Below are 19729 nucleotides of genomic sequence, written 5' to 3'. Positions count from 1 at the left end.
AAAAAGAAGCTCTCCACGGTCTGCATAAAAAACCTAAAAGCAAAAACGTCAAGAAAAAAAGTGGGAGAGGGAGGTTTGCAGAACTTGCAGATGACAATAAAGTACTGGTTACTCATTGTTATGGTAACTGAACAGAAAATCCTCTGGAACAACACAGTTAAGTAGAGGGTATTACAGAACCATATAAACAAATAGCAAAGAGGCTAAATATAGGCAATACCATAAATTTTGGATATAGTATGCTAATTTTTACACCATGTGAAACCTCAGTAACACCGGTATCACCTAGCATTAAAAAGAGTCAAGCCAAGAAGAAAACTAGGATGCGCGTGTGTTACTACATTTTATTCCCTTTCAAAATAAGCTTTATGAGTTATTTTAGCTTTGTCTAACATCTTTACATGGATTCTAAAGGAGTATCTAGTACATAGTACTGTGTCAGTCATGCTGGAGGCTGTACCAAAAAAGTTTTTTAATCTTAGCAGGTTGGAAAGTGTACTAAAGCGCAAATGTTTTATATGAGCCTTACCAAAAACTGTCAAACCCATGGTGAATCTGTACAACAGACCATCCATGATCCCACCTTTAAGATACACAGGGAGGCCATTATCCTCCTAATGGAAACAAAGAGACAAAAATAAATTATTTAAATGCAGTTCCTGTAACATTAGGTTCACATAACTGGAACTACTTGGAAGATTTCTTTCCCCAAACTATCTTCAGTACTTCCAGAAGACTCTGTGCTTTGAGCTTGGTGTTTCAAGTTTTTGCTCTACTATCAAAGTGTAGTAACAGCATGCATTTTTATTTCTAAAACAGCAACTGGTAACACTTGAACACTGCTGGCACCATTTCCCAGCTCCCTCAGACCTACAGGAAGTGATTACCATTCCTAGAAACTTCCCGTATGTCTCCAACACATTCAAACTCTACAACAGGGAATAGAAGCAGCCTCTCTCTACCATTACTTGTTCTTAAACAGGAGACTGTTCTGCTCCACCTGAAGTGACGCTCCCTGAACACTGGATCCACAGGATCTTTATGCTTGCTGGCATGTTTATGCTGCTTTGGAGTTCAAACCTGCCCCTAGCTGCTGAGAGGCAGTCCTGCCCAGCTTAACCTGCTTCACACAAGAGAGGAATTGAAGGAAGAAACAGTATTGGACAACAATATAATATGTAGAGATTGATCATCTGTCAGCAGAAACAGCATCTCTGACCACCCTCCTTACCAATATCCCGCTTCCCATAGCATTCAGTGAGCACTGTGCTCCTCATGCAGTGTTCCAGCAAGACTGATCTTCACTTTCAGCAGAAAGGAAAGCAATAAGACACAAAAACTACTGCATGGTTAAACTATTACTACTTTGCCCCTTTCAGATTGCTAAGCCCAGTCTCACCTACCCTCAGTAAGAAGTTACTGCTCCAAATTAAGGCACATAGCTGGGAGCATACTCTTAAGTACCCACTGCTTTGGCAACTGCAGAACCACTACTCCTCACTAGGTGGCATAGCAATCAGAAGAGATATATTCATTATCTCCTTTCAATATCTAAAGGGAAGCTACAGGAAAGAAGGGGACAGACTCTTCAAGCAGGGCCTGTGGTGACAGCACAAGGGGAAATGGTCTTGATCTTAAAGAGGGTAGATTTAGGTTAGACATTAAAAAAACTCTTTTACAGTGAGGGTGGTGAGGCACTGGTACAGGTTGCCTAGTGATGTGACTGATGCCCCGTTCCTGGAGACTTTCAAGGCAAGGCTGGATCAGACCCTGGACGACCTGAGGTAGCTGTGGTGCCCCTGTTCACTGCAGGGCAATGTTGGACTAGATGGCCTTTAGAGGTCCCTTCCAACTCTAAATCTGCTAAAACCTTGTTATCATATCATCATCAGTGTTCTCTCGATACCTGGAAGAGCTTCTGCTTCTCAGGAACTCTGTTCTCCAGCGGCCTGCGCGAAGCAGTGCTTATGGTCCTCCGGGAAACCTGGCGAATACTCTAAAATAAAGGAAAAACAGTATTTTAGGAACAGTGAAATATTTTAGTTATACTCACAGTGGTACAGAAGCCATTCTTTTTAAAATTAAGATGGAAGAGGAGGAGGGAGTGAAGAAGGAAGAGCCATCGGCTTCACCTAAGCCATCACGGGAGCCCCCCCGCACGGCCTGCAGACGTCGTACCGTGCCCTAACCCAGGGCCTGTCTGCAGGCAGAACGCACAGGTGCTCAGGGCCCCCCGCCCACAGCCCCAGCGCCCGGCTCTCAGCTCGGCTCCACACAAAGCAGGGCGGCCCCCCCACAGGTCCCGCTGCCCTTGGTGCTTCTCAGGCCGGCCCGTGGGACCGGGCCCCTCACCAGCAGGTTCCGCCACATCGCGTCTCTTGGTCCCTTCACCTCCTGCCGGCAGCAAGGGCAGCGGAAACGGAAGCGACACGAAGCACCGCCCCGCAGCTGCCGGCGGCGAGAAAATGGCGGCCGCCAGCGCCGGGGTTGTGAGGGTCAGTCCCAAGGGGGCGGGGATAAGGGCGGCAGCCCTGACTGGGCTGTGACGCAGAGGGTACAAAGGGTAGTCACGGAGCTGTCCCCGGCCTCGAGCTTCGTCAATAGCAAGGATACTGAGTACATGCAAGCAGAATTCAGAAGTCAGTTAAGAATTTCACAGTATGTAATTGCAGATGGTGAAGGAATACCAGAACTGTATGGAACACAAACCCATTTTAATCTGAAGGAAAAATCTTTTCACCCTTTAGGAAAGTGTTCCGTAAGCCTCTGGTTTCTGCAATGCAGATCCTGCCCATGCGTGCTTCATATCCTTTCTCTGCCTGATGCTGAAGTACAGCACTGCGAAAACACCACTTTCCAGCTCGCCGCAGGGCTCTCAAATCCTGTCATTTTAAAGTGCTTGTGCTGGTTCCAGAGCTGAGGATGAATAATCTGTGTCAAAGACAGAAAATCAGTGTTTGGCCCAGTACAGAAATAATAAACTATTTCCTGAAGCACAGCACTTCCCCATCCCATGAGCTGCCTCAGAAAGGTGCTATCAAGAAATGCAAAAATGGAAAGGTATTTAGCCATAGCCTTGACTGACTGCAATATTGAAAATATCATTTATAAAGCACAGCCTTAAAGAAAAATGATGCATTGCAACAAAGGAAGAATTCAGATGCATTACTTAACAAATATTAATAAAAGGATCATCATCTGCGGAGAAATAAATGTTGCTTCATTTCTGCTATGTGAACTATTTCCTGTAAGTCAGAATATGAGATTCAGAGCTATTGCCTGAAGTTCATACTTAAAGCTTGGTGTGATCAAAGCTACAGGAGGGTTACTTGGCACAAGCAGAAAGGCTGCCTTCTACATTCACTGTTTTATGAAGAAACAGCTTGAGGTAAAGGAAGAGAAATGACATTTTGCAGCCACAGGGCAAAGGCATTTCGCTAGAAGCAAAGTCAGACACATTTTCCCTAGCAGATTAATTTTAATATAAATTGCATTGAAGAATAATGAATTTGGTCATCAGAACTCATTGTTAACCTGTTTTGTTTAAGCCTGCCTGAACAGGGCTGTTCATCTATATTGATTAGTAGTTTGATCTTTTTTTAGCAGCGTTTAAAAAGATACACAAACATCTGAGTTCACTTTTGGCCTACCTGTCAAAGTGGAAAGGGGCAGTGGGATAGGTGGACAAGACAATATATAAGCTTCTCCTAGAGGTTTGCTTGCCTGCTGCGTAATTTTTTCTTGCATATAAACTAATTGATGTGCACAGTTGAAAGCCACATTGTTTACAATGAGAGAAAACACAAAACTAGAATCATTCTCTAAGTTATTCTCAGTTGTAGAATACACTAAAATTGCATTAAAATAACTTAGTATTACACAGCATAAGCACTGCTTCAGGGCTTGGGATTTTTATGGACTGCCATGCAGTAGGTCCCTCGTTCTTACTTCAACTTCACATCTTCTTTGGGAAGAATACTGCTGTAAGCACTGCATAGATAGACAGGCAGCTGCCTTCTGGGATGCTGCCACACAGTTTGCTTTCAGCATCAGTCAGCAGCTTGAAGAGAGAGCAGTCAAGATTAGACATGGCTCTGAATAACATCACTTCCAGCTAAACAGAATCTCCATCTGATTGCAGTAAGAAGCTGGAACTTTTCCCCAAAACAGAAGCTTCATACAGTGGCTCACATTAGAAGTTTCATATCTTTCTTTGATCATTCCCCCTACAAAGCTGAACAAGGATTTGTTCCAATGTTTATAAGCATCTGCTGTGAAGCAAATACTCATTTAACTACTTAACTCTGGATGTACGCCTAGAAACAATCATATTTTCATTTCTTCCAAGAATATCACGTCTCAGCCTTTCATATTTTCCCGACAGAATTAATGAGATCATAAATCATCTTCCTGGCCCTCTAACATTACTTAAAATATCTCACCATTTTATTTTGTGACATCCAAGCACCATCGGTTAGCTTGCATGTAACTCTAGTATTAAGTTTGCTTCTTTGTGGTTTGCTTCTTTTATTTCTGCTTATTTATTTCCAACATAAAATGAGAACAGTTATTTCAAACAGCAGAAATCGGGATAAACTCAAGCAACAGACATTATTACTATAATTCAAGTGCTGGTTGAGCAGAAGAAGGGAGTTTCTTATTTGTGACTCAGGTCATATAAAGACATGAGTTCTTACTAGGCTTATGATCACAGTCAGTCTAAATCAAAACTGTCAATAGCCACCCATTTAAGGCATAAGAGGTACTATGCTAATTAGAGCGTATTCTGTGAGATACAATGCATGGTATTGTTACATGAAAGTACTTCTGCCAATCTGAGGAAGAAATGAAACCGGGCCTTCTATCTTAGGAGTCCATAAGTTGACCACATCGCTAAAAAGAGAGCTAGAATAAAAGTAGCATGACCATTCACTTCCTCCCACCACCAAGCAAGATTTTTCTTTTGGCAGGCTGTTCAACACAGACACAGGTACTCAAATGTCATTTTATTTATTTATTTATTAACTCATTGTAACTAGGTCAATACAGTCCCTTATGGGGACTTGATATACCTTGAGAAGTATTTGTTGTTATTATTGTTGGGACATTGCTGAAGGCTTTTGCAATGTTGCCCTCTTCCTTTTCAACTCTTAAAGTTAGTTCATTTGCAGAGAACAACCTACGGTAACAAATACAGAACGTCTATAAAAAAAAATACGAAAGATACCAGTCTTATGTAGGACCAAGGTAAAATCAGATTTTCAGGCAAGATCACAAACTCTGTGTGTCATAGGAACATTTTTCTGCAGACAGAAAAAAAAATAGAATAATTTTCAGCATGTAGAAAGTACTCTAAGGTCATGACTTGTCCTCAACCAGCTGCCTTCCAATCAGTATATTCTACATTATTTTTAAATTAATTCAGTGCACATTCTGTGTTAGGTTTAGTCACATTTTTCCAACCAGACACTTCAGCTGAATTTCTGATATGTGTGTCTACAAATGAGTAACACTGATGTTGCCCCAGTGCAGGAAGAGCATTTGAGAAAGGTGCAGTCATTAACACTTGCAGTGAGTCCAGGGCAAACACCTGATCTTTCCTTGTGCTGCTTGGCAGACTCAAGCAGATGTTACCTGACATTAGATTGTCACAGCCTCTCCTCCTAAGGAGATTTCTATAAAAAGACAAGGCTTGTGTTCTTCAAAGTGTAACATTCATAATTAAAGCAAAACCGGGCTGCTGAGAATGCATTTTCAGTACCATTGTGACCTTGAGAGGCAAAGGCTACAAAGGATTCCTCACATTCAAGCTTTAAGTTGATAACTCTTTCCTCTGACTCAGCTAATCACAACCAACAGCTCTCCAAATTGCCCAAAGCAATTTAAAGAAAGGGGCCCTCTGCTTTGCTACAGCTATGTAGATCTTAACAAGACTGGAAGGAAGATGGGCACACGCAAAGGATTTTGTTTGAAAAGCTCCTGCGTAAGACAAAGACACATCCTAGATTCCCACATTAATTTCTCCAAGAAAGACTCATTCACAAGCAGGCTCTCCTAACATCACCCACTTCCAGGAAGCCTATAATCTCATGCTTTGGGCACTGCCTCAACAGGGTGGGATTTAGAAAGTGCCTGGCTGGTACTTGGAAAGGAGAGGCATTGCTCTCTAGTTCTGAAGTCTAGCAGTTGTGCAGGATGGATGCCACTGAAGAACCAGGTCACAAGTGGTCAGGTCCAACACATGGCACTGAGCACTGGGACAGTGACACTGCCCTAACAAGTGTCAGACAGGGAGACTGTGGCTTCTCTTTGAACACGTGACACATTGGCAGCTTCCAGGAAATACAAAATCCAAGAATCTCAGTAGTTAACTGCATGCCCCCAAGGCAAACGTAGAAGAGTAAAACAAGAGATTCTAAGTTTCACCTAATATCTTGAGCTCCTCAGGAAAAGTGTTCATATTGTCTGACAAGTATTTAGTGCTATAGGCTTTCAGAAAAACACTTGATGTGTAGCAAGAACCAAACAGACAGCAATTCTTATCCTGGTGCACTTCATTAAGAAGATCCAAACAGCAGTGACAGCTGTGGTCAAGAGGAAAAGGAAAAAGCACTGAAGAACATTTCAAGGTAGAGATAGAAAAATATTGTTTTCCATTTTGAACATAGCCCCAAAAAACAGCATTCCCTACTCAGAAAAGGGGTCATGAATAAAGCAAAACATTTACCTTTCAAATGACAAACAGTTTAAAAATCAAAATATTTTAATAAGCAGTAAATGGGAAACATCTCCTTACTTGTTTACTTTGTTTTGACTAAACTATTCTACAGAGGAATGCCAGTTTAAAATTTTGTGCAACTTTTCAACCTTCCAATATACAGTTATATATCCTTATACTATAGTTCCAGCAAGAGATACAACACTGCAAAAAAATCTAGTAGACTTGAGTATTTAAAAGCTCCGTGTTGCCACAAAGTACTATGTAAGCAAATTATATGCTTATACAGAAAGCCAGCACCATGGAAACACTGCTTCATTCTGCAGTGTATGCAGGCCTGTACACTTAAACTGCTAGCTGAAAAAGATTACACAAGTAATTGAGTAAAAATAGTTTTGCATTTATGTGCTAAATTAATACAGTGTTGTATAAAGGTGGCTATCGATGTTACATTGATTTTTTGTAACTGAGAAATACAACTTGCTTAAAATGCATTCAATCTTAATGCCTTTTCACCCAGATGAAAATAAATGCATGTTCAAAAACAAAGTAAAATCTCTTAATAAATGGTTTGCAGAATTTATTAGGTCTTTTTAATACACTCAGTACTTATGAAGCTAGTTGCATGTAAAGTGATCTCCACCATATACATTACAATTTCTGTGCATCATCTAAAAAAAAAAAAAAATCAAATAGTATTTTATTAGCTAGCTTCAAATTATCCTGGAAGTGAACCCTTCTGTAGTTTAATATATTAAAATTCACAGTCTTCTAACTGCAATATTTCAATTAGGTTTCACTGCAAACTTAACCTGCACTGGAATAACAAAGAGATTACTGTCATCTCAAATCTTCCTTTTCTACAGTCCAGTATCTCAACACTGAAAGAATTTATTGTGGTATCTACTCCAAATAAGGAAAGAGAACATGAGATTTCCTTTACAACAAAGCCTGCTCAGCAGAATACATATGTTTCAATAAACTCTTTTAGTGAAAGGAATTTGCTCAAGTTTCTGACTAGAACAGACATTTTAGGTTCATCTTGCTTACTGCTTGGAGATACTCTTCAAAAAGCAAAACCAGCAAGCACACCAGGAAAACTACTGCTGGATATAACTTAAAGCAAAGAAACTGACAAAACTGCAGGTTCTACCTGCAACAAACATCTCCCAGTTTAGAACAAAATTTAAGAGGAACTCATACAAATAATTAACAAATAGGCTTTCCGATGCCTTTATAGAATGCTGTTTTACTGGCCAGGCAGATCTGTTGCAACTATTAAAAGGAATTCCAGGTGTTGCAGTTTGCACTGCATTTAAATAATCTAACATAACAAAGGTGGGTAGGACACAGGAAAAAACATTTAACTGCTAATATAAATATATTAAAATCTCAGCCAGAAATGTAGGAGTCCATGCACACAAGACGGTAAATTGAAAAAACACTTAAGATTGCCTTTTCCTTTCAACAGCACTGACACTCAAGTTCTGCTAAGTTAACAATTTACACGGTATCTTACAACGGTCTTCTCCACAATCTGTATGTACTGAATCATATTGACATTACACAGCACACGACAAGCAGCAGATGCATCAAGGGAACCAGAGCTACATGCATCAAGTGGCCTGCCCAGCTAGAGGCAAACATCAGAAAAATTGTTTCTGATGTATGCAGAGATACAATCAATGCAGCTAATTGTATACCCGTCATGTTGAGAGTTAACCCACAGCAAGGGGAAAGGAGGTCTTTAGATAAAATTATATACCCAGCCTCAGAAGTGACATTAGCAGAGATTTATCTTCCAACAACTGAGTCCGTTCTGGACTGGCCTTGATGCACATGCAGCATGGTTGCTTTCAAAATGTGAGATTAATTGGGAATGTCTGCACTAGTGTTTCTGTTTCCATATTTGTGATGGATGATCAGCAATACAACTCCTAAGAAGAAGCATATGGACCCAACAGTGATGTACGCAATTCCCAGAAAGGGGTTTTTGCCTCCCATCCATGAGATGGTGCTTAGGATCATTCTTTTTCGTCCATCAAAACTGTGCACAGGATAATCTGAGAAAACAAGGAGTATAGGAAAACAAGAAACATCAAGTACATTTCCAAACCTAGCTTAGTCAGGCACATTAACATGCTGGATCATCTGACTCAGGCTCCCAATACAAACACCTTTCTTTGAATATTCAAAGTGTAAACCCTGAAAATTTTGATAATCTTTTAAGCAAAGACTAAACCTGGGCACCATCAACTACTCCAAGAAAAATGCCCCAGACGTTATGCATTTTCTCTTATGAAGAGGATAGTTTCATGGGTTTTTGAAAGCACATTCAATAGAACGAAGGAAATACAAGAATTGAAATTTGTATTTTAGTTTTTCTTAGTGACTTTATGTTGACTTCATTTTACACACGCTCCCTGTTGTTCTGAAAGGAAGAAAAATATTGCAGTAGCTATTCAAATGATCTTCAGGAGCTTTCAAGTTTTAAGAATTCAGTAACTATGACAACCTGCTCCTCTACTCTCCTATATAACTACCTCATCTTTTGTCTGCCCAAAAAGGAATGGCAGATGTGCACCTGATCCACAGCTCTGGCCTTATTTTCACCTCTAAATTCTGCCTGCCCTAGGCTACCTTCTGTCATTATGCCCTGAAGAGTACAGGTTTAGAACGTATACTCAAATTTCTAAGCTACCACGTCTTCCATTCTTTCCTTTGCTGTATTTTTCTCTCAGTTTCTTTACAGCATCCAAGACATTAAACTTCTCTCTCATTGTGAAGTAATTTAACTTTATGCACAGATTTGAGCAATTACACAGCAGAAAAGGTTGCTGTGCAGCAAGTCTACAAATAGAGTGATCTGACAACAGTACACAGCCAAAGAAAGAGGCAAAGTAGGCCCCAACTCCTGAATGAATATTAAATTTCTGCACCCCTGAGAAATTTTTTGTATTCAATCCCCTTCAGTGTCAAAGCACTCCACAGAAAAGCAAAGAATTAGCAGCACATACACCGAAAAGTAAAGATGTACACTGCATTTGACCGTGCTACCAGCCTGAGTGTAAATACAGTATGCCATACGGCATTTTACAGACTGTAAAAAAACTAAAACCTGTGACTTAGGCCATGTAACAGGTTTCAAAAAGACTTATCAGCTCAAGCAAAGCATCACCTGAACTATGGCTATGCATCTTCTGTTAGACAAAATACAGTCTGTCTGCATTCGTGTATGCCCAAAAATTATCACATGAAAATGTTCCCATCCAGAGACTTCAGTCTCAATCCCTCAAAGCAGTCAGCAGGGACTGCAAGGACCCACATATGTGAACAAGCTGTGCGAGACTACGGGTGAATGAGACTGACCATACCCCTCTAAGCACTCAAGCATACTGAGAAGACCCTAGTGTCCTTCAGAATTTTGCTTATTGGGCAAATTTTACACTGAAATCTTCCCTAGGATTAACAGGTCTTCGCACAAATGCCTCTTCAGAAGAGTGAGGTGGTATTTTTTTTGTCCCCTCCACCCTGCTTTGTCTTCAGAAACAGAAAGAGCAACAAAAAAACCCACAGAATATTTTCATCCTTGTTAAATACATAATGTAGTTCTATGTGAACTACACAATAGTTTAAGATCATGATTAAAATGGTACAAACATTAAAGAAGATAAGCCTAACTCCAAGTGAAGAAAAAAAGGTTGCAATAAGACTACAAATTTACAAATCATTCCTATATTTGATTGTGTCTGAAGATCCAGCTGTCTCCACAGCATTGTGTTTTCCTCCCTCTATCCTCCTGATCAGGCAGGAGAAAATCCTACACTTCTAAAAGAGAAATACCCTCCAAAAGATACTCTAACTAGTTCAGACAACTCCACGCTTCAGGTGGTGATTCTGAAGTCAAACTAAGCCAGTCATTTCTCTTCATGGAGTGATGGAACTGAATTTCATGATCTTAACAGAACACAGGTTAATTCTATAAACTATTTGTAGAAGACAGTAATTGTAAAGTCTTGTTTGATTTAAACTTCCTCAGAAGTATACCCATGTAATCCAGCCAATGCTCTAAGGAGTTTTTAAGGGCATTTTCAAAGGATACTGTACGTGATATCCAAAGAATATTTTCCAGCCTGTAAGGTAGGCTGTAAGTTACTCTTCCTTTCAATGAGACGATACAGCTTACGAAATGTTGGCAGAGCAGCAGTACGCATCCACACAATAAAGTCTTCATTGATAAAGCCATTGTTGTCAGGCTCAGAGTCCAGCATATACACTGGTTTGGGCCAATTTACTGGTTTTGTTGTACCTAAGATTAAACAAAAACAACAATAAAGCATTTCAAACACAGGACTAAATGAAGCACCGGATCGTCAAAATTAATTCTAGTATCATAAAAAACATGCATTAAATCCTAAGTAGTATGAAGATCCAGGTTGGCTCACTGCTACCGCAAGATTACTGTTTAGATTCTTTAGATTTTCAGAAGATTACTGTTCAGGAGCTTATTATTTTCATAACACAGCTGAGACTGGAAGAGACTTCTGGGACCAGTTGGCTCAACCCCTGCCCAAGCAAAGACACCCCAGAGCACTGTGCTGAGGACTGTGTTCAGGCAGCTTCTGAAGTTATCTGAACAGGGAGACTTAGCAACCACTCTTATAGGGGAGTCAACTCCTTGAAAGGATAGATAATAGCAGAACAAGGGGAAATGGTTTTAAGTTGAGGGAAGAAGGATGTAGGTTGGATGTCAGGGGAAAGTTCTTTACTGTGAGAGTGGTGAGGTGCTGGAACAGGCTGCCCAGAGAGGTTGTGGATGCCCTGTCCCTAGAGGTGTTCAAGTCCAGGCTGGATGGGGCCCTGAGCAGCCTGGTCTAGTATTAAATGGGGAGGTTGGTAGCCCTGTCTGTGATGGGAGGGCTGGAGCTTCACAATCCTTGAGGTCCCTTCCAACCCAAGGCATTCTATGATTCTCTGAGCAATCTATCCATTCCTTTATCACCTGCAGAGTTTCCAGTTTAAACAGCAGTGTATATCCATTTGTTCACACGACAGCACTGGTCTATGGCTAAAACAAGTTTGCCTGCTCTATACATTTATATAGATAGGAAGCTTTATCAAAATATTACTCTACCATTGTGAGATAGCTCTCCATTATGATCATAGCTCTCCTGCTCTACTACTTTCTGGACCACGAGCAAATAAAATTATATACAGTACTTTAGACGATGTCACAGTAGTGCTTTTGCTATTTTACTGGAAATACAGTTCTACACTGTATTAGAGTATGGTATCTGCCTTTCCAAGGGTAATGTCACTTTGGTAAGGTCACTTGGCTGTGACTAAGCAAGAAACATACATTAGGCTAAACCTAAAACAAAACTAATCTGATGCCAAGCAACTGACAGAAAGAGCTTTTATGAAACTTCAGAAAGATTAAACAGGAAATAAGCCCAGGTCCTGTTTTCACATGTTAAATGACTACAGTACAGTAAAATGAGAAAAAACAGAAATACTTCTGCATTAAGTTTGCAGCATCCACTGTTAACAGACAACTTTTCCAGAAAACAGAATAGCCTTTAGCTTGGACTTCTACATAGAACAATATTTTTAATTATTATGTTCACTACAATGTTGTCATTGAGGTAAAAATCCATGGCAATCAATGTGTTTGAAATCTTTTGTTCTTAAAATTTCATATACTTCTTACCTTGGAAGAGTGCAGTTAAATTATTTCCATCTCCTGTAGGGTTCCTGAACTTTACATTTTTATCTGTCCACCACGCAATGCCTTTTTTAATCAAAGTAATAGCAGTCCTTGTGTCATTTTCAACATGATATAATTCCAATGTATCTATGGAGAAAATCAAATTGGAAAACTAGGTAAGAGTGACTTTTAGTAGATGAACGATCCTGATAGGCAGTAAAACAACTCCAGGAAAAACAAAAACTGCCACAATCAAAAACTGTTCTGTGAGAATCCACACGCGTTGCACAGCAATGCATTATACATACATAGCATCTTTACATCTATTCCATAGCCATAACAGCCACTCACAACAGATGTTTCAATCCCTTGTGTGCTATCAGATTAAATTCACTTTGATAGCTATTGAAAAAAAAAAAAAAGGTATTTTATTCCGAACATTCCAAACAATTAAGGTGTGTTAATTCAAAACAAAACAATCCACAATAATAGCCAGAATAAAGCAACAGCACAAAGCATACACAACGACACAAAAATGTCTAAATCTAAACTTAGAAGTGTTACCATACCATTAAACATACTATTGGCAATAGCCCCACAGGGAGCAATGGGTTTATCCTCATTTGTCCGGTAAGGCTCACATTCCTTACTTGGATTCTGATAGAAAGAAAAAAGGCAGATCAGTCTGTGCTGGTCTATACTTCAGTACTTCAGTGTTCACAGCGTACATTTACTACAAAGTCTTCTCATGAGTGAGCTTATTTACAAATATTTCAGTATTCACTGCTAATCAATATGATGATTTTTCTCTTTACAAACAGGAATATAATCTAGATAAAACGTGAATAAAATCAAAAATCCCATGATGGTCATTCTAAAATTAAGACTGATTGGAAACTGTTAAGAGAGGAAAACAAAAGTTCTAACTGAAACATGAAATACTCCAGCATTCTTTTAATAAAGTCCCACCCCTCTCCCCCCCCAACTCCCAGTACGCACAAGTTAGAGATAACAGATTGCAGTAAGTAACAAAGCCCAGCATAAAATAATAAGGTTGCAAGCACACAAACATCATGCCAAAAACAAGTGACCTGAAATCCAGTGTCAGTCATCAGCTGTAACTTCCTGAAACTCTGCTTTTTGTCCAATTTACATGCAAAAAGAGGGAATTCTTTTTGCGGGAGCAAGAATCCACATGTATTTCCACTCCTTGCCAAAACTAGGAGGAGGAGCAATCTGACTCTATGCAGTGCTTTGAGCAGAATACTGAGTACTGACATTTTCCAGTAATGCTGATGTTCAGTATCAAACCTGATTCTATAGAAACGAATGCATTTAGCTGCAATATCCAAACCAAGTGTTAGGTAACAGTATTTTATACTGAAAATGAATGTGTACATATAGGTACTATCATCTGAAAGTAAAAAGTTTAAAGCTATTCGGTCTTGAGATGTGTTTGATGTACTGCATTGCTGTCCAACAAACAAACAACTGCCATGAAATTACAGCATTTTACATTTTCTCATGAGAACTATGAATTCCTTATTGTCATTTTCTGGAATACAAAAATTCTACAGCTTCATTATTATTAAACTTCATATTCTGCCCTGTGATAACTTATGCAAGTCAACTGTTCATTGCCTATTAATATCAAAGCTTGAATACCTACAAGTAATGAGCTGTTGTCTCCATTTAGTTGGCTGTCATCTCGAGATTTCACATAGCGACGGTGGTTTTGATAGAAGTTGGAAAGTCCATAATACATGAATACATTACTCTACAAGAGGGGTTTTAATTCACACAACAGATCAATAAAACACACAAGGATGCTAGTTAACTGAAAGCTGAAACTTCAACCTCTTAAATTGTGTTTACCTTTATAGTAACACTCAAAGACTCGACTCTCTTCATATTAAGTACACACAATACTATCCCAACAAAAGCTGGCAACCTGAAGTCAAACAATATCAACGTGCCATAAACCAGCAGCATGATATTCATCACTATCCCAATACTCATCTTGTTATTATTTTTGGGATTGAAACCAGATGATCATTGTGGTCCTTTTCAACCCAGGCCATTCTATGATTTCCCTCCAGTTTGCAAAAAAGCACGCACCTGGTGTTGCCACTTCCTGCTGAATTCAGTTTAAGTTGTGCAGGAATAGCTCATCTACATGTCAAGTACATGAAATCCAACTAGGACACAGTAAATCCAGATGTGTAAAAGGTATCTCATTTAATACTGTGCAATTCTAGACAAAGAGAGGCATTAAAAACCATCTCATCCCTGCTTCTGAGAAGATACACATCCATCAAATCCAAGTTCATAGAAATACTAGAAACAATCCTTTAAGATAGAAACAAAGTAAGGCTGTGGGAATGCAGCTTTTCTATCACTTACGAAATAAACCACGTCAGCAGTTCTCATTTCACTTTGCATGCAAGGTTACATACCTCAAATGAATGCTCCAATGTGAAATTGATTGTGCAAGTACAAGGCGGTGTGCTATCCCAGGACACATTTAAACATTTGTTGCAAGGACTGGAAGGCTCTATTCCTGTATAATCGATCTATAACAGAAAAAAATATTCACATTAATTTACATTGGGAAAACAAAGAAAATTGATTAATAAGCCAGAGAATTGGTGTGGCATTTATTTTGCAACCTTACTGCATCTCAGTTCCAAAAGCGCTATTTGATGATCTCATGGTCCCTTCTAACCCAAACTATTTTGTGATTCTAACTACATATTATGTTTCAGCCTCAAACAGATCTGGCACCAGTGTGGGCCATTAATGCTGGGGAAGAAGAGGAAAAAAACAAACAAAAAAACCCCACCAAAACACCCAGAGCAGATGCTCAAGGCACCACATCATTTCCAAACACACTTCATACATAACAAGCAGATCTAAGCTGCTACACGCCTTCCAGAGAAGTCTAGTTTTTAAAAGCCTACCTAGACATTTAATAAGAAAGAAGTCCTGCATAAGAAAACTTTCGTTGCTGCCTATGTTTAGGCACTGAATCAGCTGGAAGATTTTTCAAAGACCACTTAATGTTTGAGAGCTCTCCTTAAACAGGAAAATGAAGACGTTAATGCCAAGAACAGTAAAATGCCAGATGAAAAAGAAAGATGATTGCTGTTATTGCAGCTTATCAAGTATCTGTCTTTAATAGTCTAGCAACAAGAACAAGAAAAATTACCTGAAACCTGCACATTCAGGCTACCTTTACAACACACAGTGTATCCTGAGCACTTGGGCACTCATCCTACGGCTCCCTGCCAACAGAAGTCACTTGACTGCATTTTGTTGCTCTCTCCTGCATGGCTTCAGGATGCAAACAGCAGGAAATAACTGTCTTGGATTCAGCAAGTCAGCTCCATGCGTAGGACAAAGATTCCATCTGTCTATGAACTAGTATTTCTACACTTAAAAGACACTTCCTACTTAGAATTAGAACTCAGATCAGCACAACACATGACAAGTTATCAAAACGAAGTGCTCTGAACTACAAATCCTGCTCAGTTTTATGAAAGACTGCTGCAAATGGTTTGTTCTGATTTATGGCTGTAGGCAAACATTACTGAGAATTAGAATGATTTATGATCTGTCCTAAAATCCATATTAAGGTTAAATAAAACAAGCAGTTTCAAGGTTCAAGGAACAATTGAAGCCTGTTTCCCTCTGGATCTTCTTCAAGGTCTCTCTCCCCATAGATTCTTTGCTATCTGTTAAGAGCTGCAGCTCTTCCTTCAGCAAAGGCGCTTTACTAGCCTGTGTTCTGCTGCCAGGCTTCTGACAGATGAGACCTTCCTCTGACAAGGTCAACTGAAACAAGTCAGATTCAGGAGCTGTGAGGTGGAGGAAAGGCTTGCATTATTTTTGCCTCTTGTTAAACGAGATACTGAGTTTATGCAGAAGTAGCTCTGCCTCAGCACTCCTTCAATGCTTGGTCCAGCTGCAGCACAGGGACCAGCAAGATCTAAAAATTTTACTTACATGAAGAACACGTTACATGTTCCACTGACAGCTTAGCTAAAGTAATACAGGTATGTTTTCATCTCTTGACAAATAATGAAACCACTCCTTCAAGATCACAAGAACTAATGCACAGAGCCAAGGCAGAAATCCACGTGACCCAGCACCAGGGCTCCAGAGAGCAATAGCAACCAGAGACCACAGACCCACAGGGAGCTGCTATCTCCTGGCCCAACAGCTGTGCAGTTTGTTGATGTCCTTCTCAGCTTGCTTGTTTTTGTAGTGCAGAAATAACAAAGCTATTGTGCATATGCATTCTCCAAACCACCTGCGCTCTTTGTAGGCTTCACACGCTGTTACAAATGGATGCTACTAAAGAATCATAGAATATCCTGAGTTGGAGAGACCCATAAGGATCACCAAGTCCAACTCCCAGCTCCACACAGCACACAAAATCAAACCCCGTGTCTGAGAGTGGTGTCAAAATGCTCCATGAACTCTGACAGCTCAGGCCTGTGTACACTGCCCTGGGCAGCCCTTGCCATGCCAACCCACCCTCTGGTGCAGCACTTGTCCCTAACCCCCAGCTGCCCCTGGCACAGCTCCATGCCGTTCCCTCAGGCCCTGTCACTGTCACACAGAGCAGAGCTCAGCGCTGCCCTTCGCTCCCTGTGAGGAGCTGCAGTCTCCATGAGGCCTCCCCTCAGCTCTGCTCTGGACCAGCAATTACTGTCCCTGGCCACTTGTATAAAAGGCATCCAATCAGTCTGGTTGTTTTTCTTTCCTATATCCATCTCCGCAGATTTCATTAAGTTCTGCAGCATTTTGGTGATGGGGTCACTAGAACCACACACAACACTGAAGATGCACACAATAATCAGGCACCTCATCTCAGTTCCTCATTCCTAGCAAGTGCCTTTGGGTCTGGTTTTAACTACTGTTAAGCAATTCACAAGTAGCAGTCGCAGCACCTGGATGTGCTTCCTGTTCAATGAGTGTCCTGGACATTGCTCAATTTGTATCACATTTTAATGTGCTGTCAGCAGTTCTTATCCATTCTAAAAATAAAAATAGGACCACACTGGCCTTTAATAGTACAGGGCAGAAAACAGACACTTCCGAAGCTTTTTCCTCGTATTTCTCTCAAATGAACAATTCCCCATGATGGACAGCTTTGAAACTGAGAAAGGACAGAGGAAAAACCAGCACACACATATACAAAAAATAACCCATAATCCTCATACACTTAAGATTTTGGACATCTTCCACATTTAAATTCAAGAGAGCTTCTAAAGGAAATCAATGGAAAGGCCACATCTCACTGCTTGCACCCGCATAAGAACAGTGCAGTTCTCAGAAGCTGCAGCATCAAGTTCCAGGACAGGCCTAGGCATAACATGAACTGTACACAAATATGTATTTGGGGACATCAATCATACACCCTATTCAGTTACAATACACCAAGCTTTCGGGCTGCTATACACAGAGACACCTCATGAGGAGGCTACTGTCTGAGGTGGGTGTAAATAAGCAGCTCTGCTTCTTTCTCCCCCAGTTACCTTTTTAAATGAGCTTAGTCACCACAACTCGCTTTTAGAAGCCTTGTCTCCCAGAGTTATATCAGTGGCTCTTTGGGAATAACATCTGGAGGTTACTAAGAAAAGCCAGAGCACCAAACAAGGACCTGAGGTAGATGTGCAGCTGGTAGCTGTGCATACTCCCCCTCTCCACAGTTTTTGCACTAAAACACTTCATAGAAAAGCATTAGAATCAAATAACAGAACACAAGCTTCCTCCTTTTACTTGCATACCTGAACTGTTTGATCACAACATCAGACTCACAGAATTCACAAACCCTATCCCCGGAAAAATAAAATCTGACCAAACTCGAGGGGGAGGTGGACAACACAAATGATAAACACACTTGATACAAAAACAAGGAACATTTTTACCTATTTTTAATACCTTGAAACTAGACTGAAGATTACCACCTACTATCTCATTTCCAAATATAAGTGGCCAACACTGCTTCATAAATGCAGTGTGTCTGTGTAGGGGAGTGTTAGTCGCACTAACTGTACATATCAGAAGGGAACAAATGCCTTGTGGCTCCTGCTTGAGCTTACAGCAGTACATAAGTGAGCTGCTAAGCAGACACAGTGTTTAAAATCTCATAGAATCATAGAATGGCCTGGGTTGAAAAGGACTACAGCGATCATCGAGTTTCAACCTCCCTGTTGTATGCAAGGTTGCCAACCACCAGACCAGGCTGCCCAGAGCCACATCCAGCCTGGCCTTGAATGCCTCCAGGGATGGGGCATCCACAACCTCACTGGGCAACCAGCTCCAGTGAATATACACACAGCAGGGATAGAGCCACAAGGAGTCACAGAACCATTAAGGTTGGAAAAGATCCCTAAGATCATCTAGTCCAATCATCCACCTAACCACCAACATTTCCCCATTAAACTACATCCTCAGTACTGCATCTAAACATTTTTTGAACTCCTCTAAGGACAGTGACTCTGCCAGCCCATTCCAGCGCCTGACCATCCTTATGAAGAAGTTCTTCCTAACATCCAACCTGAATGTCATTTACAGTTCTGGACTCAGAGGAACTTGATGAAGTTCTCATCCTTAAGGATCAATCCAGATCCAATCAGAATGAAAAGATATGGTAAATATAATTGGATAAATACACATCTCTCATAACATCAGCATAAGACTGCATGTTACTTTAATAAATAAACGGCTGTTCTAAACATAACTATCATAAAAAGTGTTAGAAACAGGCATTTGCATCACCTTCGAAAAGGCTGTAAGGTGGCATCGACAATCGGTGTGTCGAGAACAGAGCAGCATGCTCTGAAGTAGCTGTGTCAACTTCTAGATGTGCATGCCCCCACACTTCCAGCAAGAAGCTCAAATGCAGCATCCAGACACGGCACAACAGGCTTCAAGCTCCTATTTCCACTTCCACTTCAGCCTTTCCTTGACAGAAATTTTAGTTCCACGGACTCTGTTTCCCAACCTCCTCCCGACACAGCTGTCACCTCCGCTTCCTTGCTTCCTTCCCCCGCCCGGCCCGGCCCGGCCCCCCATGCCCAGAGCTGAGGGGAGGCCCGGTCCCCGCTCACCTCGTACTCTCGGATGTTGTTGGAGGTGACGAAGATGCCGATACCGATGGGGATGAAGATGAGGCCGATGATGAAGAAGGCCGGCAGCACCGTGCCCGCCGTCAGGATGGGTTGCCAGGCGGGCAGACGCTGCTGCTTGAACGCCGTGTTGTCCGGCTTGCGGGTCTTCACCGCTCCGCCGCC

The 19729-nt window shown here is 40.8% G+C and overlaps 2 protein-coding genes across 2 annotated transcripts in view; both read right to left on the bottom strand.

Moving 5' to 3' along the window:
* Positions 1-108: 108 nt before the first annotated feature.
* On the bottom strand, positions 109-2464 carry LOC100548330 (cytochrome c oxidase subunit 7A2, mitochondrial). The gene is made up of 4 exons (XM_010707716.2): positions 2353-2464; positions 1907-1996; positions 530-614; positions 109-143 (listed from the first exon to the last, which is right to left on the bottom strand). Exons 1-4 carry the CDS (start codon positions 2368-2370, stop codon positions 109-111), a joined length of 228 nt encoding a protein of 75 aa, XP_010706018.2. The 5' UTR covers positions 2371-2464.
* A 2537-nt stretch (positions 2465-5001) lies between these two features.
* Positions 5002-19729, bottom strand: part of TMEM30A (transmembrane protein 30A) — a 38571-nt gene continuing 23843 nt past the window's right edge. Inside the window, exons 4-10 of the mRNA XM_003204401.4 lie at positions 19547-19725; positions 14882-14998; positions 14095-14202; positions 12995-13082; positions 12429-12572; positions 10821-11027; positions 5002-8781 (exon numbers count right to left, since the gene is read on the bottom strand). Of these exons, the coding sequence (XP_003204449.3) occupies positions 8588-8781; positions 10821-11027; positions 12429-12572; positions 12995-13082; positions 14095-14202; positions 14882-14998; positions 19547-19725 (1037 nt within the window). The 3' untranslated portion in view covers positions 5002-8587. The remainder of the gene's footprint in view (positions 8782-10820; positions 11028-12428; positions 12573-12994; positions 13083-14094; positions 14203-14881; positions 14999-19546; positions 19726-19729) is intronic.

The sequence above is a fragment of the Meleagris gallopavo genome, chromosome 2, assembly GCF_000146605.3.
Source record: "Meleagris gallopavo isolate NT-WF06-2002-E0010 breed Aviagen turkey brand Nicholas breeding stock chromosome 2, Turkey_5.1, whole genome shotgun sequence".
NCBI lineage: Eukaryota > Metazoa > Chordata > Aves > Galliformes > Phasianidae > Meleagris > Meleagris gallopavo.
Note: the sequence above shows the minus strand (reverse complement) of the source record. Positions and strands in the feature narration are given on the sequence as shown.